This window comes from Ochlerotatus camptorhynchus, unplaced genomic scaffold (assembly GCF_037179485.1).
Source record: "Ochlerotatus camptorhynchus isolate MF236.1 unplaced genomic scaffold, CSIRO-AGI_Acam_v1.1 ptg000112l, whole genome shotgun sequence".
NCBI lineage: Eukaryota > Metazoa > Arthropoda > Insecta > Diptera > Culicidae > Ochlerotatus > Ochlerotatus camptorhynchus.
Window position 1 is genome coordinate 2,879,292 of NW_027040602.1, and position 26,619 is coordinate 2,905,910.

At 38.7% G+C, this 26,619-nt stretch overlaps 1 protein-coding gene across 1 annotated transcript in view; it reads left to right on the forward strand.

Moving 5' to 3' along the window:
- The first annotated feature begins 1,130 nt into the window (after positions 1–1,130).
- LOC135699602 (hippocampus abundant transcript 1 protein) overlaps positions 1,131–26,619 on the forward strand; it is an 86,945-nt gene continuing 61,456 nt past the window's right edge. Inside the window, exon 1 of the mRNA XM_065219906.1 lies at positions 1,131–2,028. Coding sequence (XP_065075978.1) covers positions 1,948–2,028 — 81 coding nt within the window. The 5' untranslated portion in view covers positions 1,131–1,947. The remainder of the gene's footprint in view (positions 2,029–26,619) is intronic.

The window sequence follows — 26,619 nt, forward strand, 5'->3', positions numbered from 1 at the left end:
TAATCCCTTCCCTGTTTGGATGATCTGCAAAACAAGCTTGCAAATGCTCATTACAGCTAAAATGCTATTTTTCGGATTTATGAAGCTATGAGACATTTTAATGATAATTCTTATTTACAAGATGCAAGAACAGATGGTAAAGTGTGTGTATGACACATAAAACTTGTCAATTTAGCTTTCAGAGGGTCACAATAGCGATTAGCTGTAACGATGAGCGAGCAATCAGCGATCATAAAATCGCTAGTTGTGACCTTCTGAAAGCAAAATTGACAAATTTTATATGTCATATACAAATTTAACCACCTCTTCTTGCATCTTACAAATAAAATTTATCATTATAGTGGGGGTTATTCCGAAAGTCGAAGTGAATTTTGTCACTAGTGAAGTGAGAAAAGTCACGTCGTGGTGACGTGACTCTCTGTGCAAATCAAATGAAGAGTCACGTCACCACGACGTGACTTTTCTCACTTCACTAGTGACAAAAGTCACTTCGACTCTCGGAATAACCCCCAGTATCCCATTGTTTCATATTACCGAAAAATAGCATTTTAGCTGTAATGAGCAATTGCAAGCCTGCTGCAAAATGTTTACTTAGAGTCGTGTTGATTAAATCTGATGTCGACATCAAAGCAGCCAGACATTCTTGATCGGAATTTAATCCGATGATAGGATTGGAGCTTACCACCTTAATAGACTAAGTGAAACATCATTCCATTTTCCTCATATTCAAGGAAAAACTCTTTAACAGCTCGGAAAATTTTACTCTGAGCAAAATCCACTTTGTGCAAAATTGAGTACAATTCAACTCAATTTTGAGTTGATATCCTCGTCCGTGCAGTGCCGCTTGAACTAAACCGCTGAGTTTCGAGTTTCTATATTTTGACAGTCGCTGTCGCTGCTCAGCGGAAATCAGTACCGTGTTCAAGATGATTTCTATCAGGTGCTATGGCTTCGTCAGTGGGTCATGAAAACGGGCAGTAGATTTCGGAACACCTGATAAAACTGAATTCATCTTAGCCTCGTTTGCACAACTACAACCCTGCGCAAACTGTCAAACTCGCGCTTTCGTACGATGCTTGTGTGGGTGCAACGCGATTCCCGTTTCTCGCGGATCTCTTCATCATTAGCATAGCAGCAGCAGTAGAAGAGTGCGAGCGAGGTGAGGAAGCATTTTTCTGCTCGTCGTGTTTGATAAAAAAGAAGTTTCCATTCATAGCTAGGGAAGTTTTTCGGTATTTTCTATAATTTGTGAATCGTGTGACGGTTGCCTGGTGGTTCTGAAGTGCTCGGAAAAGTTTCTGGTTGGTGGTCAATCCGCCGTGAGATTCGCATTTCGACGGAAATTGGGAGCGATTTTTGCTGCTTCGGTCCAGGGTCGACGTTGCTGTCGTCTTCTTCGTGAAGGAAGTGATCGTGGGAAAAAAATGTGATGAAATTTTCTATGTGAAATTTTACGAGGAGCCAAAGCCTATTCGCCTGTGCGGGACCGGTTCCGACGGAGAAGTGTTGAGCTAAAACGGATGGTTGAATTTTCCTGCAGTTTAAATCAGTTCAAAATGAGACGTAACAGTAATGTTAATAACAGGAAGTGGCCTCCGGCGGTAGCACCATCAGCAGAGTGGAAGCTTTCAGTGAAATGAAAGTGAATTTGCAAGTGCGATCGATTCTTGTTTGGCACATGAAGTGTCGGGAAATCTAACAAATTAGGATTCACTTGTGAAAAAAAAGGTTGGGTTGAAACCAGTTTCAGAAAAGTTACAATAAAGAAGAAGATATAGCGAGAAGCATCTCACTGAGAAGAAGTGCTGGAAGAACCCGAGTTTTGTTTGGTTTTGCTTTGGCCTTTTTAGTTTTGCTAGCTGCTGCATTGTTTCTCTACATTTGAGTCTGGATAGAGTCTCGCTGCCAAAAGCGAAAGACTTCATCCACCTTGGAACCTGAGCAGGAATGACCAAAAGATCCCTTAAGAAGCCGATGATGGTTCTGAGGAGCAAGAAGCCCGCAATCATCAAGGATGGCGTAATAACGGTAAGTGGCGAAGATGGTTCCTTGTGTATTTTTCATCTGAGGGCACCTACGTGTCCATGCGAATGGCGAGCATCGTCAGCAGGTGTGTTTCTATGTTTTGCATTGTTGTTTGTGTACTACGTAAAGCGAGCGAATTGCAGTACAGTTTCCGTCAGGTTTTTCACATTTCTATGTATGCACAGAATGAAATGCGTCATCGCGCGAAGCTCCGGGGCCTGTGCTGATTGTGACGAACGTGGTACCTTCTGTCGATATAATCGGAAACAGTGGGCCGGAGGGTGCGTTCGTTGTAATAAACAGTTCAGTGCCAACATTTCAAAGGGGCGTTATTGCGTTTGTAAACAATGGCTTTAGCCGTCGATTTCTTGCCAATAAAAGCACACTCATGAACATCACACCGACAGGTAGAGGAATGTTTTCTCTACCAGCTGCTAGCATGGTTAAATTGGAGAAATGAGCTTTTATTTGCGAGAAATCGACGGCAATTTTATTCCACGTACAGGAATTATGAAGTCATTTTTAATATATGTTAATTGTGCGATAACCTCTTGATAGCTTAGGATCAGCAAAAAACTATCTATGAGATTAGATTAACATGACATTTGAGTGAATGGCAGAAGTCAAATCTCAAAAAGAAAAAGAAAAACAGGAAAGACTGCAGGAATTCTTTGCCCATAGTACTTCTAAGAAATGCTTATATGACTTGTATGGAAATCTAGAGGGTTTTTTGTGGAAAGTATACTACGCTTCTAGGAGGAAGTTCACAGGAGTCCAGAGCTGGAAAATGTTACAGAAATTATATGGAGTAAAAATGTCACAACATTTTATTCCCATACGTTTCCATAGCATTTTTTTTAAAGAATGTTACCACCTCTGCACTGGACTTCGACGGGAAACCGACAATATCTTGGGATAATTATCAATAGGAGTGATTCAAATATGACGTCCACTCCTGAGAGGGTGACAGTACGTGTACTAGATATGGCACAGTCAGGGGCGGGATGTGCTGTCAAATCGGCCTACCATAATATGTAAATAGACAAGGCGCAGTGAATTTGTCGTCTCTTTCGTTCTCCCGTTTTTTAAATGGTTATACGAGTGTGACGTCAAATTCTATCATCCATTTAAACAGTCGATGAACGAAAGAGACGAAAAATTCACTGGGCCTCACCTGTTCACGCTAATTGCTTTCCCCCTATGTGAATTTGGTTTCAAACATCAACAAACCATCGTTGCTTATGGCTTGTTGTCGTTTGGAACCGGTTATGCGAGCTAGGCGACGATGGTTCATATTTGACAGTCACCTCCCCCTCTTGGGCACAATGCGTGACTTGGGTAGCTATTATTATTATCATCTCGTTAGATAGCATGGTCTCTATGGCCAAGTCCATAATATTCTGAGAATGTTGATATGTGGCATGACTAGTTTTTGTTGAAATTAGAGAATGGCCACTTTCCTGGGGCTTTCAGAAGCTGTTCCAAACACATTGTGTAACCATTGGGAGTTTGCTCAATTGGCATGGCCTTTAATAAATTGTCCATGCATTTAGTTGAAATCAGAGATCGGCCACTTACCCGTGTCTTGCAAATCCTTTTGCGGACCATTAAATGACTATATTACTCTTTGGTGGCATGGTCTTTTAAAATTTAATACCTAATATAATTGAGCGGGTTAGAAGGAAAAGAGGGGTGTAAGTGACTTTGATCGATTCTCCTCATAGACTTTCTCTTTTGATAGCCACAGCTTTATAATCAGATATTGGGCTATTTCTGTCACATAGTTTGATAAAGGAGATTCTCATCTAGCATCTAGAATGGCACACGAATCAAGGAATGGTAACCACCGGTAGTGGTGTAGTGGTAAGCGTGATAGCCTCTCACTCCAAAGGGTTCAATCCCAGTCGACGCCGTCGGATTTTTCTTAGGCATAAAATCTCTGATCACGCCATCCTTCGGGAAGTAAAGGCGTTGATCCCCGGTCCATGAGTTGATGGGTCGATATAGGGTAGGGTCCAGGTGTGGGAGCTGCCTCCCTGGCGCTGGTAGCATTGGAACGCAGTACGGAATACAAGATCGACGCAAAACAAATCTTGGAATCATTCGACAGTCATTACTCGTATTCATCGGACGTGTGCTCTTTCTGCTCTGCTTAACTTGGTGAAATATTGTAGCGAAAATGAGTGTAGTTCGTAAAAAACACACTTGTTATTGACTTCAGTGTCCTTCCAGTTCGTCCCAATACGGGAAAAGTGCAAAAATTCTTCGAGAACAATATTAAGCTTCAATATTCGGACGTTAGATGCATTCAGTTTCATAACGTCCGAAATTGTGTTTTTATTGAGATGATAGACAATGAAGTTGCCTTGCGCTATGTAAAGGCGCTCAACTATAAACACGCGATTCTCTGTGCGAAGAGTGAGTTCAAAATCCCGGTATATGTGGATTGTGAAGCAGTGACCATTCGAGTGCATGACCTTCCTCTGGCATGGCCACAAGCCACTGTTATGAACCACATGGCAAAGTACGGGACAGTGATTTCCAGTCGACATGAGAAATGGAAGCACTACTTCCCAGAATTCCTGAGCGGTGTTCGAGTTTTGCGAATGCGACTCGAAAGCGTTGGTAACGTACGACAAGCAACCACAAAAGTGCCGCCATTGTGGCCGAGCAGCACATCCCAAACAGAAACATCGAACAACAGCACCGCTCCAGCAGCTCCACCAACCGAGGGGGTATTCAGTCTCGCTGATTTCCCGTCGATTGTTATCGAACAAAACCAGCCAACGACATCGGGTCAATCATCTCCTGCTTTCACCGGGCTCTCTCAGCAGACAATCAAACCGAGGATCATCATACTTCAAACGTTGAAAGCAACGACTTAAACTCTAGGACCAGCTCATCAAACGCAACAAAGGATTTCATTGAAAATACCAACAAACACCGACTGTCAGCGTTGCCAGGTCATTTTCAGAAAAATCTGGACCAGTCAAAATATAAAAACTTGAAAAATCTGGAATGCTTCCAAAAATCCTGTTTTTAACATAATGCTATTGAAATTAAAGTGATGTGTCAATCTCCCGTAAAAATCGGTCAGTATGATCATCTGGAATTTATTCAAAGTCTACCAGAATGTTTATGAAATCCATTTTTAAAAAATAAATGAAACCAACTTGTTAGCATTGCTAAAATCATCCAAAAGTTAAGAAGTGTTCCCAAAAAGTTTAAATATCCATTACGCAGCATTTCAAAATTGATTTAAATTTTTGGTAAAATACTGCAGAAAATCTTTATAGGATTCTGAAGCAGCAAAGAGTCAAGTAACTTTGATGGGATGATTTTTTTAAACTAATAGTCGATTTAGTCCTTAATATTTGATGCAGTACCAGAATATGTCTTAAATTTTTTATTAGGTTCCAAAAATTGTAATATTACTCTGCGATTGATCAGACTTCCAATTTAATTCTTGACATCATACAACTCACAACACTCGGTAGACCAGTAGGCAATTTTATTTCAAGCTAAAAATCTCCTGGCTGAAGTGAGAATCAAAGCCTAACATCGTGGTACTTACACAAAGTTAACCTAAACTACAGGTAACTCCACATGACCATTACAAATAATTGTATGCCAAAGAATAATATTGTTATATAACTAAAATAAAAGTCTGAAAGTGTCATTATTGAAGTCTCAGCATCATGAAATGATTCTAAATTCTGGAATTTATATTTTTCCTGGTTCCCAGATCATGAATTTTTTTGATAGTCTGAATTTACTTCATTTACAGCTTTCAATTTAAATCATTCTAGAATTTCATCATACTTCTATTCTGGCTTTCCCTAAACTAATCTTAATAATATCCAAACTTTTTCAGCAACATTCTAAGAGTGCTAAGCATTATCTCTTGTAATCTTTCATAAATCACTCTCTGATTTCATAATTCCCTCAAGCTGGTAATAATTTCCAAGAATTGGCATAATTTTGTCTAATTTTTTCTCTATGAAATTCCCTTAGAATATTCTTAATAATTTTCTTGGTACGCTCTTCAGAATGACCGTCACATTCTTCTCAGACTTATCCTCTTCAGTATACTCAAAGTATTTAAGTACTTTGCCAAAATAGCCTCCCTGGAGTGTTCACTCGGCTGTCGACAGTAGCAGACCACTCTTAATGTGTGTCACGCGATCGTCTGTTTACTCGGCAGCAACCATTGTGTGGTCCTCCTCATTGTTCATCATCAGCAGTTCTTTCAGTCGATGCGTCGTCGACTTTGCAAAGCAACCGTTTCGTGATGTGTGAGTGCTGACCACGTTTTGCGTCCATTGCTACAATGGAAGCGCTCTGACCCTCGTTGGCGAATTTGCCATACAAGTAAACCACTGGAAGCGGCTCCCGTTCTGGTAGAGGAGGCTTATTGGACAGCGAAAGATATAATGTTTATTGTGTTGTACCTTTTGACTATAGTTTTAAGATGTATTGTATAGTGAACAAGAATCCACGGCTCTGTAAAGTTAATTCGGTTGAGCCTTATCAAATAAATTAATAATAATAATAAAATAGCCTCCCAGAAATTACCAGATTTCTTAGAACTTGATGAAACTTGATCTCCATAGAGACATTGGACAGAATTCCATTGAAATAAATCTCACGATGCATATCAGCATTCTCCTTAAGTTTCACCTTAAGAATTTTCTTTGATTTCTCTTCCGAATCCTAACTATTTCCATTCTTCACAAAATCTCCATGCAATTGACATCAGAGTTTGCAAAAGACAATTTATACCATCTTCACTTCAAACAAAAGGTTACACAGACTGCATACTTACACTTCACTGTAAACTATTTTCAGAATTACCTTAAAATTCTGAAATCTAGGGCAATTCAGAATTCTAAAGTATTTCAGGCTTCTAAGGTAACTCGAGCTAAGCATAGTGACGTACACACTAAGATTTTGTTTTCTTGTTCGGTAAATTTTACCGAAATCAGAACACCTGAACGTTCGGTAAAACTTTGACCTTCATTTTAAAGTCCATTGAATTAAAAAATAATTTCAAAACATGTTCAACCTTGTTTGAACAATCAAATCTGGTAATTTTAGTGTAGCTTTAGTTTCAAAGTAACTGAAAAGTAATTTAATGAAATTGCACAAATTTTACCGAACAGTTCAGCTGCTCAGATTTCGGAAAAATTACCAATGTCGGCGATAATTTCTAAGTGTGTAGAGGGCCGATGATTGAAAAATTTCAAACTAGCTAGGCCCTACTGCTTGTAGCAGGGCCGATGATTTGTTTTGAATTTATTTGACGTTGTGAAAAGGCTGAGCAAAGGGCGTATCATTTGTGATGACAAGCACAACGGCTTATCAAAAAGGGCCTATCAATTGAAAGATTCACAAAAAGGCTTATTAATTTATGAAATTAAATTGTTATCGAATTTCATATATTTTTGAAAGCTCAAAATATTATTAACTCAATATTCACTGGTACTTTAAAGTTCTATATAAAAATCTAATAAATTTTCTTCAAAAATATCACGAACTTGTCTAGATTCAAAAGCCTTGCTAATTTTCCAAAGCTCAATTTATTGTTTTCAATACTGAACAGTTTTCGATTTCTCTAAATTCCAAAATTAGCAAAATTCCTCCATATTGTAATATTGATTTTTATTAATCCAAGATTAAAAAAAATTATAGCCAAAATCTAAACAAAAACTACAAATAAAAAAACCTAGCTTGATATTTTTAAAAATTTTAAGATTTTTGACAGCCAACAATGTTAAGAAAATGTCTCAATTTTCATGATTATGCAACCCATTGCAAACATGTTGTAACAACTCCATGTATGATGTTGCAATAATGTCCAACGTTGATTGCCTTTAGTAATTAAAGTAGTAAGTTGGTTTTTTTTATTAGAGGTGCGTTAATTGCAGTGATATTTATATAGCAAGACATTTAAAAAATCTGTGAAAATCTGGAAAATATTTAAAAAATCTGGATATAAACGTGATCTGTCTGTGTATCTGGCAAGACGACTGGAAATCTGTAAAATCCAGATAAATCTGGAATACTGGCAACGCTGCCGACTGTCGAGACTGTCGCTCCACTATGAAGCATACGATTAGGCCCGCCCACCAACGTCCAGGTCAAAAACTAGCCAAGGCGAGGGTTAATGTGATTTTGGAATTACAGCTTTTCCAAATGTTAGTCTTGAAATCATATTAGCGTTTAGAATAATAAGGGTCCAACTCTTAATCGATTTTCGCGATTGTTTAGAAATAATACTCATAGAAGGCATATTAAGAATACGTTATAGGTGGATTATGTAATGAATTATCGTATTGTGATTTCACTCTACAGTCACCATGGTAGTCACAGTTAGTGACAGACTTTTTTAATACAGCCATTGATCTATAATGTTTTTCGCATTCCCTCAGTTTCTCATCTGTTTCGTTTTGTTAATAAGTTGACAGACGAAATCGTTTGCTTACTGAAGTTTACATTCATGTATGTATAGTGATTTAAAACCGAAAACACCCTTTGGTTTCAGCGATGTTCAACCCAGTGAACGTATAGGACTCAATAATTTATGACCACCATCCATTGATGAGAAAGAACCTTTTACAAGCAACCAATGATCCATTTAATGCTAAGAAAAGCAACTACACCCTTTGAAAAAAAAAAAAAAACCGTGTAAAACTGCGATAGATTATTTGAGATGCCGACGAAAATCGGAACCAATTTCCCATCTGAGCCCACTGTTGCACACTGTATGTCGCAGACACTTGTAGCTTTCAGTGGAGCATGCGAATGTATTCAGTAGCTCATGGTGGTCCCACTCACTTTTGCATAAGAATATTGCAATATAAACAGCGCTTAAACTACCAGCCACAACTGCAGCTACCAACAATGGCCATCGTCGTTGAACCGACTTCTGTTTTTTCAATTAGAACTCGCCTTCGCAAAAATGTAAGAACGTACGCAAAGCGTGCACAGTTCAAGTGCCATTAATTGGCGTCCATTAAAGCATCACCAATAGCTACAACAACGCTAAGAAAATTGTTGCATCGAGTGCGAGTTGACGTGTCGTTTATGACCGTCATTTGAATTGATCGATCGATTGAACCAAATCAATTGCTATCAATAAACCTAATATCCATGTACTGGCGACGTTGAGAGAACACACAGTTCGATGTTGTGACGATATGGACAAGTTGTGAATTCGAGAAAACGCAATACAATCAGAAGCGTTGCTAAGCGCCATAGTCTCACCCAAGGATTAGTATCATATTTTGCTTCATTCCTGCTGAGTCGCGGAAAGCCGTCTCGACTCGAGTACAATAATATCGATTTTCCTAGCTCTGAGTAATTGTTTGTTTTTTATTTGTGTTTTGCTATTCTTTTATGTTTTTTTTTTCTCGGCAGGAATGGTATATTGTTGTCACTTGACATGCTAGATTGAGGCAAGACACTCAAACTCGAAATAATGTGGACAACGATGGTGACGAAAAATGTGGAAAACATTGTTGGAAACTATGACACCATGAGAATTTTGGATTTGAAGTGGAAATTTATGGACTTTCACAGATTTGTATGCACTTATACTTTAACATACTTTAGTTAGATCAAGATGCGAAGCAACACATGAATGGAAAAAGTTCCATTTGTCGTCACTCCTCATTGAAAAACTAGCTAACAATTCAACCAGCAAATGGCACCGTGACGTCGCGACATCACATTTTACAAGACTTCCTATTGTATTTGCTTTCTATCCGGCTTTTTCTGCTTCGTTTGGACGACAGTTGCCCTTGGATTGTACATTCATAATGACAGCTATAGAGGCAGCAGCAAGCACCCGCAACAATAACAGCCGTCGTCGCAAATGGTGTTGCTCCAGCAGTACTCTTTCACTCGTTAATAAATAAATCTATTTGTTATTTATTTTTTGTTCGTTAAATTTGTTTTACTTACTCCCACCTTTATATATCATTGATGTTTGCTCACTTTTAGTTCGGCGTAGTTTCAATTTGATTATGAAGTTCATTGTCTCAGGCTTGGATGGCGGGAGAAAGAAAGGTGATAGTGTGGAAGAGAAACTTTTTCAGGAGCTTCGCAGGGGTCGGGAGGACACGCTTCATGGTGCTTGTGACTGTGTGAAGAAATTAGGAACAATCGATTTATGCGATTTACAGAGAAAAAAAACGGAATTTATGATGTGATTTTACTTATTTTAATTCCGACAAAACTGCTCAATTTCGCATTTAGGGAAGAGAAATATTTAAGATCATTTCTGATTCTATTGTAACTACTTCGGTATAAAAGCGTATTTCCGTCGTATCGTGAAGGAACATGAAATATATCAATAATTTTGACGTGAACGAATCAATCATACGTTTGTTTCGATAGTTTACTTCAAAAGCTACGAAACAAAATTTAAAAACGCGTAACATGAATATTTACATCCATTATTCAGGGTGTCCATCCAACCTGGAAATGCGGTAAAAAATCGGGAATTCGTATTTGCCGTGAAAAAACCGGGAAAAGTGCGGGAAAACCCAAATCGCACCGGGAAAAATCATATATACTCATTCCGAGAAAATAAATCTATCTGCGTAAAAATAAATAAAATAAGAGTGATTTGCGGCAAAACCCGCCAGTATCACACCCAACGTCAGTGCCTATACGTAAGCGTACTACAACGCGGCTCTCAATTAAAGGAGTAACAAGTGTGATACTATCACTGCTGGACTAGATCTTTGGTTCTCTCATGCAGTGGTTTATCAGAGAGGGGAAGCTTAGTAATCCCCATTGCCTGCCCATGACGCCATTCTATCGCGGCATGAGCCAGCAACGCCAACCATAAACCTACCGCCTCCAACACTCCACTATAAAGCATGAAATTAAGCCCGCCCACCAACAGCAAGGTGCAAAAACTAGCCAAGGGGAGGGTGGTCTCGAAGAACCTTATAAAGCTTTATAAAACTTGCAATGGCACTCGGCAATTTTTCCGTTGTTAATACTAGCTTAAAGAGTAAATTTTTAGAAACTCTTTTGGTGTCATTAGAACAAAAGTGTTTGAATTCTTTTGCTACAGTTTTCCGAGTAAAGTAGTTCTACTATAAAACCTGAGCTATACATATCCTGTTACGAAGCTACCTGAAGGTAGAGAAGCAAATTCATGCCAATAAAATAATGTTCGACCTCAAACTCCTTGAATGCCCGCATTCAAATGTTCGACACCGGACACAAACAACAAACTAAAAAAATAAATCACGATGCTGGTCCAGAGATAAATTAAAATTAAATTAATTAATTAGGTTACACAAGATTCGTCAAGACATCGTAGAATACCTTGGTTAATCTGTAAAACATTAAGATCGGAATTCATACTTCTCACGCCAAAATCATGAGTTCAAATCTAACCGGGACACGAATGATCCAAAAGTGTTAAAGCGAATATACAAAAAAAAAAAAGATCTGAACTTCAGGTGTTTTGGAAAACCTAATAATCCAATCCTAATAATGATATTATGGGGGTTCACGATGATTTATCCATTCTATCATTAAGTCGAATCATCGTATACCTTGTTCAGTCTGCAGAACTTCAAGACCAGATATCCGGGATGATTTTGATAATCCAAAAACGTTATTTATAAACATAATTATTCATTTTAAATTATGTTATGAGTCTCCGTGAAGCACAAAATGCTCAAAATTTCTGAGTGGAAAGCGAATAACATTTTTTGATTAACGTGTAAAGTCATCCTCTACCCCTCACCCAGCTGGGAGCGTTGGACAAATAGAACTGCGAATAATTTAATCAAATCTACTGCTCCGTAATGGTCCCCTTTATGTTGTGAAGATCAGTTCTTTAAAAAGGATAACTTTTGAGGCAAGACAAGGCGTCCTCAACAAGTTTGAGGAAAAGGATGTACTAATGCCCACAACAGGCACAGCAAAACATAGACGCCCTTATTCACACTATCTATTTAGGGGTAGAAGGAGAAGAAGAGCCATCGCAGCCAACTGAAGCTTGAACCGGGTACCTGGGAAACCCACAATACCCGCGGCACAGCCAGCAAACGATGCCCTTTCGTATTTAGTTTTTGAATATAATTGCATTGTTAGTTTTTAAATATAGTTGCCTTTATAAATGCATTTCATGTTATATACTGGAATAAATTTAATTTTTACTAAATGGATGGATCGCACCAAATTTTTAGCCGGATCCTGTTCTTCTTCAAACATAATGTAATGTGAAGCTGACCGCCCACTTTCACCACTTCTATTTCTGAATTCTATGCACTTCTTCCATTCACATTACCGATTCCATGTACCAAACTTCCACTACAAAATAATTCGCGCACATTTGCTCCCAATATACAAGGATTGGGGGCAAATGTGCGCGGCTTATTTTGTAGTGGAAGTTTGGTATATGGAATCGGTAATGTGATCTTAATCTCCAGCAAAAATTGTTGTTTAAAGTAATTCTTCGTAGTCAAGATCTCCAGGACAATTTGGAGAATGATAAACGTTTTAGTAATCTTTTTAGTAACTCACAAAATGTTGTTTGTCTTATAGAACTTCAAGATCTAAACTCCAGGATGATACGACATATCAAAATAATATTTAGGCTCACTTTTTGCAGGAGACTCTTTGATTTTATACGAATTCATGATTTCATGAGATTTTGGAGATCTAGATCATCAACATGTTAATGTTACTCTCATGTCATATTTTATCTACAAAGTAGACGCATTGTAGAGCAATTCTGCTGAAAAATATGTTTACCTATAAACGGTTATGTTTGAATGCCTTTTTTGTTTAAGGCAGGGATGTTTAGGTTTTATTTTTCAAATAACTGGGAAAAAACCGGGAATTGAAAAATTGGATTTGAATGGACACCCTGATTATTCTTAAACCTTAAAGAAGCGCTCCTAGCGAATCAATTTTTTCATTAAATCAACGTTTCAATGTGTTTGGATGGAATTGAAACTCTTATGACTGGAATTGGAATCAAGAAGCAGTGTTATATTTGTTACAATATTTCGATAATGTGTTACTTTTTATCAAATCCAATGGCACAAATGGAACGGTAAATAAATTTAGAAGTCATATTTAGTAAAAACATGTAATTTTAAAGTCATTATGATCATTAATTTATTGATTAGGATGGTTAACAACTTTAAAAAATCCAAAGTAAAATTTAAGAGACTTTTAAAGGATTCTAGGGATGACACTAAGATAAATCAAAGAAGAATACCAAAGTACAGACTACGAAAGTCTCATGTAAAATTAAGTGCTCTGAGGATCGATTTCTTCTTCTCCGATTACCTATATAGTTAAACATGGCTTAACACATACGAGTGTCGCTTTTGATTATTGTTTGAATTATTAGAGAATTCTATGAGGATGAGGTCCAATTCTAATAAGAATTCAAAATTAGTTATGAAATTCCAAGAAAATTCTGAAGAGTTCAAAATAAATTCCGAGAATTCTGATGGAATCGAATTTTGAAGGTTCAATCTCATACGGATTCTGAGAAAAGTTTCCAAGTTATTCTGTGATGGATTTTTGTTTTGAGTATTCGGAGGAAATGCTATGGAAATTCTAAGGAGAATACGAATAGAATTTCCAATTTAATGCTAGGGAGAAGTCTAAGATTATTATAAGCAGAAATTTATGAAATTTCTGAAGTTAATTGCAATAAATTTAAAATGGAGTTCCTACAAGAATCAATAGAAAATAGAAAATGATCTACTTTAACTTTTTTTCCTTGATTTGTTTTCCGTCGATTTTGTTTTCCGTGCTGAGCACGAATGCTACCGACGCCAGGGAGGCAGCTCCCACACCTGGACCCTGCCTATCGACCCATCAACTCATGAACCGGGGACCAACGACTTTACTTCCGTGATCAGAGATGTTGTGCCTCGGAACATCCCGGCGGCGTCGACTGGGATTGAACTAAGGCCTGCTGGTGTGAGAGGCAATCACGCTTACCACTACACCACCGGTGTCGCTGATCTACTTTAACTAATCATGTGTTGGCATGGAAAATCATTTGCATTCATTTCGTGCATTCATTTACATTCATTTGCCTCTAATTTTTTTAATCAACAGCATTACACAAAATGATGTATAGAGCTTCTGTAGGTTTTGTTGTTGACTGTTGTTTCAAACTTCCAAATTTGAAAACAAAGATCGGTTGTGTCTTGAAGGAATTTTCAGAATTCACGATGTGTTTCATGAATTCTAGGTATTAAATCAATATGTTTCGTCATGTTCGTAAAGCTAGGACAAAGGTCGAAATACAAATGTTTTAAAATGAAAAAGTTGAAGGTACAAAAGTTTGAATGAAAGACAAAAGGTTAAATGGACAAATGGTTGAAATGGACAAACGTATAATAAAATCTAATCAGAAGATTAAATGAACACAAGGTCTACATGGACAAATCATCGATTGGATAGTATGGCAAATGAAATTTAAAAGGACTAAAGATCGAATGGACAAAAGGTTGAAATGAACAAAAGGCCGAAATGGACAAAACTTCGAAAAGTTCAATAGGTCAAATCAATAAAAAGAAATCCAAGATCAGTAAGCAAATAAACAAAAACTTAGACTTTGAGTATTCTAACTGAATTGCTCAAAAGTTATTTCTCATTGACTAGTTCAACATTCAATTTGGGCTAAACTATTCAACATTCAATTTGGCCTTTATCATTTAGACCTTTTGTCTATTCGATCTTTTGTCCATTTGACGTATTATCCATTTGAACTTTTATCAATTTGACTTTTTATCAATTTCGACCATTTGTCCAATTGTCCTTTTGTCCATTCGACCTTTTATCCATTTAGAAATTTTGTCCTTTCGACAAGAATGATGTAATTACGTTGCTATAAAGTTAATTTGATCCTTAACTGCTATTAGTCCATTTGACCTTTTGTCTCTACGACTTTTTTTTTATTCATTCGATCTTGTGTTCTTCGACCTTTTGTCTTTCGACGTTTTGTCATAGATTCATTCGTAAAACCTGCCTCTGACTGAGTAGTAATAACGATTTCCTTCAGTAATTAAAGGCTTTCGTAAGACTTTTGTGAGACCTTGTTTCGACCTAAGAAATGATGATGCGTGATTCTCTTTCAGTTTATTAAGAAAGATGCGGAATCTTTTTACGATTCACCGTATATAGAGTTAACTACCCCATTCCCGGCCTATTAAGTACAACCAGCACTAAGTCTTTCTTAATCTAGCGTAGTTTAGCACCAAACGGGATGTTATTATTACAGATGATTACAGATTCCATACATACCGTTAGTTCTGATAAGGAGTCGTGAAATATTCGTTTATAGTTGAAAATGCAATACTGCTTTTGGCGGCTCAACTTGGCCTACGGGTTTTCTTGGGCCTATTAGCCATTGAAACGCCATTGCGATTCTCGTTGGCCTATCGAACGGAAAGAAAAGTGAATACTTCAAGTGCGCCTTTTGTTCTCGAGATCTTATTTTGCGTTCTTCAACACTTCGTCTTGCTGCTATTGAATAGAAGTATCGTACCAAAAGTTTGTTTGACACGTTCACGTCGATATCATAGATATATTTGATGTTTTGTGCTCGATAGGCCGAAGTGGTTTTTTCCCCTATATAAATTCTGTGAAGTGGTCGACCATGGTCGTCGAATGTGTTTTCAGACATTTTGAAGAATTTTGAAGAAAAAAATCAAGTTGAAGCTGTCTTCAAACCACGAAGACATGAAATGAGGAAGGATGTGGTGATTGTCTTCGGAACTGTACTTACCCGGTATCCCAATCATGAAAGCATAGTTTACCACATTTTAATCTATTCTATCATCATGATAATTTGCTATAAACAGCTGATGGAAATGTAAGACTACAATTAATTCATTTGCTCATGTCAACACGCCTTTCGTTTGTTTTGATGTTTAGCACTGCTTAAGAGGAGGACATAAATACATAAAACAAACGCACCGACCGACCTGTCTGTCAGTGCACATTATTGTTCAACAGCATGTTGTACATCGGCGTGAATGTTTACGAATATGTGCACAACCAAAAGACCAGAGATCCTCATACCATAATGTTTGTTTTCTCTGTTTGCAAATGTACATATTGCCGCAAGCTACATGTTCTTCAAGTCTCACATGTGATTAAAAACCTGCTCTATACTATACTTATACCTAAACGTCGCACACACATACGGTACAGGTATCCCCATACAATGATTGTACGATAAAACTAGTTTTTTTTCATCTACGCTTTAAAATCTCCGGCGCACCTTGAACTTCAAACCACTACTGCTTGGCACACTACCTATAGGAAACTTGCTCGGAGGCATGCTTCGGACCGAACCAAAACAATCAGACTCCGTTCGTGTAAGCATGTGCACCAAGGTAGTGCAATTTGGTCCACCGTCAACCGAGTTATTAAAACGCGACTACCGGTATCTAACTACACATGCAGCTGCAGTTGGTGAAAAAGCGCATGAATGAACCGCTGCTCCAAAGGTGCACTGCGGAAAATAATTACTTCTGGTCATGACTCCGCAGTTTGTGCGATTTTGATGGGGCACAGGAAAATTGCTTTGCATGATGCGAGTTCATCTGATGGCAGTTTTGAAATTCACGAGATGCGTTGTGTACGTTTTTGGTGGTGCCCACCTGAGGTGAAAGAAAATAAAAATAACGCAAAAAAAAAACAAGTATGCACATAAACAACCAGGTCGGCGTGTGAATAGATGATGTGTGAGGTAGGTTAGTAAATTACTGCGGATCAAGTGGTGTGGTTTTATGAGGAGATTGACTATTAGTGAATGACTCATTCGCTTTGAGTGCGGATTTTAATTCGTGGGTTTAAAATTGTGGAATATGTTGGAGATGAAATAAACCAATTTGCAATAGAATACATAATAATTATGTAGTTTACGCAAGTGTTCAGAAAAGCAGTGTACATTTCAGTTAAGGGACTGTTTATAAACCACTTTAGAGGTTGGTGAGTTTCCTAACGTCCGCTCAAATTAAAAAAAAATATATATATATATATTGACGCAGAGGTATGGGAGGTCTAAAACGTCTCAAAAACTGTCTACCTAGCTACTTTGTAACCGTTTGCTACAAGAGTTGTATGATTTTTAATTTGTGCATAATTGTTTAATGTACTGTCACGTTTTTATAAGTTATTTGGTGTTCTTCTTTCCTTTATTTAACGTCGGTCTCTGTTCCACAATCTAGTGCCAATCACCGACGGACATCGATTGCCATCCATTGACGGCAATCGAATGTGCAGGAAGGCAGCTTCCACACCTGCGTTGGATATCGCACCCATTCAACACACATGGGCCGGGACCAACGGTTTTACTTCCCTTCCGAAGGAAGACGTGACCAGAGATTTTGATGCCTCAGAAAAATCCCACCGACCTCGGCTGGGATTGAACCCAGACCCATTGGGGTGTTAGAAAGCAGTCACGCTTACCACTACACCACCGGCGCCGGCTTTTATTTGGTGTTGGTTAGTAGGATTATTTAAAGATTATGTATTAAAATATTGTCAATTTGTTAGTAGGGAATTGTTTAAACTTTAAATTGTATAACAGTAAAGTGGGGATAGGTTACAGTACAGTGGGTGCAACTACTACAAGGAGATGCAGGCGGGAAAATGGAGAAAGGATTTTTTTGATTGGGATATAGGATGGAGGGATGTAAAAGCGAAGGGACAGAGGTCAGATAGCCCACGAACGACCCGCCATTCCTCATAACTATCCAGGTGTTGAACCGTTGAAGTGCTTGAAATAGCCAGTAGTGAGTGGTATTTTTTTTTTTTTTTCTCTCTATTATAGTCTCTTTAACACTCTTGGGTCATTCGTGACTTGTCCGGGGGTGAGATTTGAACTCGTGACTTTGGCGTGAGAGGTATGGATGTTAACCACTACGCCGGGTTCCCCCCCCCTAAGTGAGTGGTAATATTCGAGTGTGACAATTTGCTGCACCTCAACTCAATTCAGTTAAATAGTTCTCTGCCCAAACTATAGCTAACGGGTGAACTAACGTCCATTCGATACCCTCACAGGACCTTTTGTATTACCGTTTGGTACACACCGCCATTTTGTCCGTTGACAAGATCAACCGACGCGCACGTGATCCGGCCTAGCAGTCTCTATGGGCCGCTAGGTCTAAAAGCAAAGGAACTAGCCTTCCTCAAACCAGACCAAAAATAATCGACTGGAAGGTATTGGTCTCGGGAACCCTCCCTAGCCGCCAAGGAGACGTTCCCCTCTCGGTGGAGTAACTCCGGCCTTGCCTGGGCTCTACCGACGTTGACCACGATCGCCACATCGAATCTGGCAGAATTCGTAGCACAGTGAGTCCAGCGAGCGCTCGCCCAACATCGTCGAAGCCGTCCATCTTCAGCATCAGCCATCATCATCAGCAGTATCGGTACGTTTTTTTTTTAAGAATAAACCACCCACTTTACACCCACACCCACAATAGTAGTAGTATAAACCAACCCTCTCAAACAATAGTTGTCCTCAATAAATTGTTTCCATCTTGAACCACAGCTGCAATTTTTCCATAACTTTAACTTGAAAAAGGCCAGCATAAGACTACACTGATCATAAAACACACAAAATATGACCCTAACTGGTTCAAGTTGTAACTAGTGTAACATTACTGTCTGTTCCCGGTAATTTCTCAATAGCAAGATACCTCTCGAGCTGGGTCTCAAGGTCGGCTTACTACTGGACAATCCGAGGGGCTACGCGACCAAACATGCAATCAGGTGACAGTATTCTGCTGGCCTTTTTCAAGTTATTATTTACAGTGATCGAGTTGAACTAATCCTCAAGTTTGATGCCTCGTAAATAACGTAAATAAGGCTTTTTTGATCTTTTGAAGGGTTTTATGAGACCGTTGTGAACTTTTTTTTAAGACAGGGTGACTTCTGAACTGGGAAAACCGAGAATTTGACTGCAACCTTAAAATATATAATTTTACATGAACATATCAAGACCAACAATTGAAATGGCCTTAACTCCATTTTGTAAACAAACCTTGTAAGGGCATTTTCTCGCGAACCGAAACCTTCATTCGCAAACCTAAACCACAATCGGGTAGAGGAGAATTTTCCCTACCTGTTCATTATGTTGGTTTGCCTTTACGGACTTCGGTTCGCGAGAAATGGCCTTACAAGGTTTGTTTACAAAATGAAGGTAAGGCCATTTCAATTGTTGGTCTTGATATATTGATTTAATTAAGTTAGAATATTCTAAGTCTTACGTATCCCCATCCATGAAAAAATCCAGAAAATCTTATTTTTATCCCATTCATTCCTTTTCTATTCCTTTGAATCCCTATCAAAGTTTTTGCATCCCTGTTTATCCTTTTGTCTATACCGATCTATTCTTTTCATCCAGCTCGCAGGCCAACTCAGCGCTGCCATGTATTTTTTGAAATCAAATTCATCCCCAGAAGTGACGTTCCCCCTGTAAATAATTAAAATTGGAATCCTGAGCCTTGGGCAGGTGAATTTTTTGTGAACTATTGCTATCTCCAAATGTTATTTGATGTCCGAATCTTCTACTCTTTTTTTGGAAATAATTGTCTGCAAAAATTGATTTAGTTATAATCAGCATTAGATTCTCTTGAAATTATTATCGATATGTCCTTAGAGATCCTTTAGCTTTAGTGTGATAATTAATTAGCTAGAGAATGGTCTTAGAAGAGGGTAGGTAGATAGTTCCGTTTGAGTACGGCAGTATGAAAATTGAATAGAAGTTGAAAATGAGCGAAGGGCCATTAATGCGGCAGTACTAGTCAAACGCACACTTCTTTACCTAACTCACATATTAATGGATGAGAAGATTTGCAGTATGTCTTCAAATCTACAGGCAAAAAGTGTGCGCCCACCTTTGCTCATTACTGTCTGTGGCTGTGGAATAGTTCTAGCGACGTGTCATCACTACCTAAAGCCCCACGTTGCCGAAAGCATTTCCAGGCGATGGTGTGTTATAATGCAATTCTTCTTTACCCAACTATTGTGTTGCTCCTCTCGTCATGACCAACGTGGTCATCTCAGAGAGAAAGCAGTAAAATGGTTGTTGCGTGCTGTACCATCATCAGTATTGTTGACGGCTACTCCCGTCTTGAGTTTGTTACATTCACGCGATCTAACATTAAGCTTTAGTGTGACTTGACTGGACATGACTTTCACCGCGCTGATTTTGGAGGATTACTTGAAGCGCTTCGCCAAACTGACTGGCACATCCTTGAATCCGCTGAAGATATTTACATTGCTGTAGAGTACTTCACCAGTGTGTTGAAGAGTTACTTGGTTGATTTTGTTCCACTGCGCAGGCCATCTTCGAAACCACCTTGGGGAACTATACATTTACGACGACTCAAACGTCTAAGACCAAAGCACTCCGAACCTACTGCCAGTCTCGTTGTCCTTTTTCCAAGCAACATTTCGCACGTGCTAGTAACAGTTATCGTACGTATAACCGTTATCTGTACAAACGCTACTGCAAACGAACTCAGGAAAATCTACGCAGACATCCACGACATTTTTGGAAATTTGTCGACTCTAAACGGAAGGAGAATGGGTTACCCGTTAAGATGTTCCTGGGCGATGAAGTCGCCACTTCCGCTTTGGAAAAGTGCAATTTGTTTGTCACTCACTTTAGAAGGGCATTTAATGATTCTACGTCGTCTGCACGTCAAATCACAGAAGCTTGTAGAGATACACCTAGTGGGGTCTGTTCTCTGAGAAGCTTTGCGATTCGTCGAATCAGGTGGATTCCGCAATAAACAAATTGAAATACTCTGTGTTCAGTCCAGATGGCATACCGTCATGCATCCTAAAAAAATGCGGCGAAGAGTTGATTTTCCCTCTTACGACACTTTTCAACATATCATTACGGAAGCGTAGTTTTCCCACAAGTTGGAAAACATCGGTCATGTTCCCCGTGTTTGAAAAGGGGGATCGACAGAACATCGAGAATTACAGAGGAATAACTTCGTTGTGTGCTTGTGCGAAGGTTTTCGAAATCATAATAAATGATGTACATTTCGACTCCTGGAAGAATTATATTTCTACGGATCAGCACGGTTTCTACCCTAAATGATCAACATTACCCCATACCCCATACGCAACATTGATGCTGGGGCTCAGATCGACACCGCATACACTGATTTGAAATCAGCTTTCGATAGAGTTGACCACGGAATATTACTGAAACGTCTAGAAAGAATTGGTGTCTCTGTGGATCTTGTTAGCTGGTTTGGATCATACCTTACGGATCGTAGCCTCACCGTTAATATCGGATTTGAATCTTCGGAACAATTTTCAATCTTATCTGGCGTACCACAGGGTAGTAACCTGGGTCCTTTGTTATTCTCACTCTTCATCAACGAGCTTTCTCTCGTACTACCATCTGGCTACCGTGTGTTTTACGCTGATGACGTCAAAATATACATGATCATTGAAGGTATCGAGGACTGCTATGCTCTACAATTGCTGCTGAATAGTTTTGCTGATTGGTGCACCCGGAACATGCTGACGTTGAGCATCCACAAATGTAATTCTATATCGTTTCATTGCAAGCTGAACTCGATTACGTATGATTATTCAATTAATGGTCAGTCCCTTGAGCGTTGTCTACAAGTTCGTGATCTTGGTGTCATCCTGGATTCAGCGCTGACCTTCCGATCGCACTACAACGATATTATCTGTAGAGCCAACCGACAACTGGGATTTATGTTCAAAATATCCTGCGAATTTACCGATCCTCTCTGCCTCCGGTCTCTGTACTGTGCACTGGTGCGATCGATTCTGGAATCCAACTCTGTAGTATGGTGCCCGTATCAGTCAACCTGGACTGGTAGGATCGAAGCAATTCAGAGAAAATTTGTGAGATATGCCCTACGACGCCTTCCGTGGCGAGATCCGTTAAACCTACCACAATATGGAGACCGATGCAGATTATTGGGACTGCAGACGCTTGAGCAGAGACGGAATGATGCCCAAGCGGTTTTTGTAGCTAAACTTCTCACAGGAGTAACTGACGCACCGGAGTTACTAGGTCAACATAACCTTTACGTTCCAACTCCTTGTACGGCCTTCATGATCCTGTCCGCTTTATGTCGACTAGGTTCAACGAAGTCTTCATCCTCTTCGATTTCAACTCTACTGTGGCAACATTTAAGCGTAGACTGACTGAATTGCATTAATGGATCGAGTGAGATTCGTTATTGTGAAAGGTGAGTAATATTCCATTGCTCCTAAATTGTAACGATTATGCTACATGTATCCTTTTTTTCTCGATTCATCACTGCCGACGAGGATTGCTTCGGATGATGGATGTTGGATGAAGCCATGTTCACTTTATGTTATGTTCACGGATTTGCTTGTTTTGTAATGTTTGTACTGTATTGTGAAAAGAAATGGGGTTTAAATAAATAAATAAAATAAATTAGCTAGAGAATGGTCTTTAGGAGAGGGTAAGTAGATAGTTCCGTTAGAGTACGGCAGTTTGGTAATTGAATAGAAGTTGAAAATGAGTGAAGGGCCATTAATGCGACAGTACAAAGTCAAACGCACACCTTTTGTCTCACCCGTACGATGTACGCGGAGATTTGAAGTATGTCTTCAAATCTACAGGCAAAAAGTGTGCGCCCGCCTTTGCTCTTTGATTGATTGGTTAACATCTAAGGGATTGTCTAGGCTTCAGGTGATTATTAGGGGTAGTGTCAAAGTTGTATCCATGTCCATATTAGGTTTGTCGTGGGGCTCACTTTGAATTCTCCTTCCGCATTCCTTTAGAATGCCTCTAAAAATTCGTGTTTTTGAATTCACTGGAATTCTGCTTATAATCTCCATATCTGCCTTGAAATTCACTTTTAATTCTCCCTACAGTTTTCTTAAAATGCTTCTTAAAATAATTTGCAAGTTCTAGTCAAATTCCTTTAGAATTTTTTCCTAGGTATCTTGCCATATGACCTAGGGGTGAGTACTTGCGGGGCTTAGCTTTTTGATAAGTCTTTAGTGGGAATGATACTGATGAAGAATGCACATTGTAGTCGAAATAGGTATCTGTCATGGATACAAACATTTATTAAGTGGAATTAAATGGAAGATAACCTTTTTTACTGTTTTATTTAGGCATTCCGCTAACAACCCATTTGCATTACTTTAAAAAATATACATATTCTCAAAAATTTGACCCCAAACGTTGTTGAAACTTGCAAAAACATTCGGAGAGCTAGAGGAGCTCAGTCGACAAACAGTCATAATACCGGATAGTGCAGGATATTCCATATAAAATTTGTTTATACCAATGTTATGGACAGGTGAAGAAAGGAGAGTTGATGTTTCTCCATATTAAATCTCCATCATACCAAAAATTAATGATGTTTTTAAAGTTCTGTCAAACTAGTAATTTTACTATTCCGACTATGAATTTTGTACAGGTTGTTTGTTGTCGGATGGAGTTTACGATGTCGATTGATTTTGTCCATTTAATTAGCAAAACATTTGACAATTTATCATCTCTGTTTACATTTCCGATTGCTATATGACCATTTTCTTTAATAATTCTTATTTATTTCATACGGACATGTTAAAGTTCGCTTACACCAAAAAAAGTGTCAAAAGAAGCCCCGTCCGACGGTAGTAGAAAGTTTAGCAAATCAATGGTTTTAATCCACTTATTCCGTTTGCTATCGCTCTAAATTGTAAATCAATACTAATTGTTTGCCGACCGTTGATAACACACCCTAACTATAGTATGACCAAGCTACTCATGTAGGACAGCATTGTTAACACTCGCTCACAGTTGATGAAACAATCACTCGTGTCAGGGAAAAAACCGCATGTGGTGTGTCGTCACGTTATGAATGACCAGGCGTACGGAAGTGATGTGATAACAGCGGCTATCTGTGTTTATGTGTGTGTGTGTGATCCGGCACCTGTGTGGACGGATGAAATGATCCCATTATTGCCATCGGCACCATTCAATGCCGCTTATCATCTGGCCCAGGGAGGGGATGGTTTGCGCTGAGTAATCAACTATTTTAATTACGTTCCCACCAGCCGGCTCGATTACCCGGCCCAAACATATGGATGATGACTGATGAGTGAGTGGGTAGTAATAGGAATAAGTGATCGCATGTCGATGGGAACGCTGGAAAGTGATTCCAGAAATAGAACTCTGGATTATATGTGGTTGTGGGTGATGCTGTTGTAATTACATGTGCTGAGATTGCAATGCATTCACGGTGTCGGTGATCAAGCGAAAGCTGCATCGTACTGACTTAATCGAATATTTCCGGAGCAAAAAATGATTAGGGCTAAATTGATTTTATAAACAGTGTCTTCAGTGATTTTTTTTTGTGAATATGAACTAATTTATCTCATTTATTGTTAGATTATAATAGAGCCTAGAGATCTAACCTACGGCATCAAATTATTTGTTGGGCAGTGGTTTCGTGTGTTCTCACTGGTTAATAGCCAAATTTATATTCGAATTGTTTGAAATATGCACAAATTATTGTAAACCTTATTATTTATATCTACTCGTTTCAAGATATATTCACAATTTGAGACTTTGAGTTGGAGTTGGATGATTGTATTGAAACATCACTTAATCCGGTAGATAAATCTTTACCAGTAACTTTTAGATAATTCCATGAATAAATACTATTGCATCATTCGCAGTTTGCCAGTGTGGTTCTTGAAATAGCTGTTGATTTGCCAGAAATTCCATGGAAGTCGATCGCGCTTAATAATAATAAAAATGGATGAAAATTCTTATTTTAATCAACACACTCTCTCCATCGTCCATACTTTTCAGTTGAATCATCCAGATTTACTGACATCAAATATAATTCTAGTTCAGCGAACGATCGGGAAGAATTAACCGATGGCTGTAGGACAGATCTCTCTCTTTCTAATTTAGTTATCATTATATGGTATGTCATATGGAAATATGACCGAATGGTAACATCCGAAAAAATTGTATAATTTGCAAAATGTACCTTTTATGTAATCCAAAAACCCGTGCGCTGAACTCTCTCTCTGAAGCTGCGGTGTCAATGTAACAGTTCCCTGTCCCGGTGTGTGGCAGTAGTAGGTCAGCGGACATGGAAACCAAATTTGCTATTCGCCGATCCCGTATTAAATTCCAGAACCGACCGGTATATTAGTTCTCTTCCGGTTAGTTCTTTTCCGGTGGATTGGTGGCTTCCGATTGCAAAAAAATGGACCCGGTGTTCATTCCAGAAGGGGACAAGGTCAACACGGAGGTCTACATCGGGATTTTAACTAAGTATGTTATTCCGTGGATCAAAGAGCAGTACGGTCCGAAGCCAAATGTTGTATTTCAACAAGATGGGGCTCCGTGCCACACCTCGAACCGCACTCAGAAGTGGTTGCAGGAACATCTTCCGTTCTGGGCGAAGGATATGTGGCTGCCATCCAGCCCCGATCTTAATCCGTTGGATTACTCAATATGGCGCGTCATGAAGGCTAAGGCCTATTCTAAACGCCACCCGAGTACAGCAAGCCTCAGACAAACATTGACCCGTACCTGGAGAGAAATTGATCCAGACTACATTATTAGAACCTGCCGTGCATTCCGGAAGCGTGTGGAGGCCGTAATTGCAGCAAGTGGAAACTCGATCGAAACTCGACTCTGAGAAACATCTCCCCTTTGAATAAATAAAAAAAAACTCAAAAACGAAATTTTTGAGAATTTTTTTAATTTTGACATTGCTTAATGGTGCAAACATTATCACGCATATGGTACGTTGATCTTTATAGATATAAAGCAAGCAGTCTTTTCGTCGAATGACTTTTCAATATGTATTTAACATTCATCATAATCATGATGAATGTTAAATACATATTGAAAAGTCATTCGACGAAAAGACTGCTTGCTTTTTTTCTGTTGCCGTCGAGCAGCTTCGTATCATGCTAGCACCTCAATCGGCGTGTACAGACAAATTTTCAATAGTTTGCCTCTCTTTCTTCCTAGTGATGAATTAACCAGCGGCTATATTGAAGTAATTGTGGGAATAACACTCATGAAGACTGCAGATTATAGTCGAAATACGACTCGCAGTCGAATATTAGTAGGAAACACTGAAAATACGCGTATCTGTCAAGGATAAAGCAATTAAGGTAGTGAAATTGAATGGAAATTTCTAATCATTTTCTCTTTCTTTATACAGGTAATGGTTGAACACGAAAAAATCTGGACACATTCAGGGTGGCCAGCAAACCGGGAATACCGGGAATTTGGAAAGTAACCGGGAAAAACCCGGGAATTCTGCAAGAGAACCGGGAAAATAAATTAACTATATCATAGGAACAAATTTTTACACCAGAATTTCAGAATAAACCACTAAAACAGAGTGATCCTTTAGCAAATGAATGTCTTGCTCTAGTTACTGCATAATTTTCTTCAGTTTACCGTCTTATTGTTTTTAGAATTTAATCACTCAGCAATATTGCAAATTGATTTTTGTCGTTTCAATTTCAGATGTAAAGTGCATGGTCCTCCAAAGAAAATATTGAAGATGCTGGAGTTTG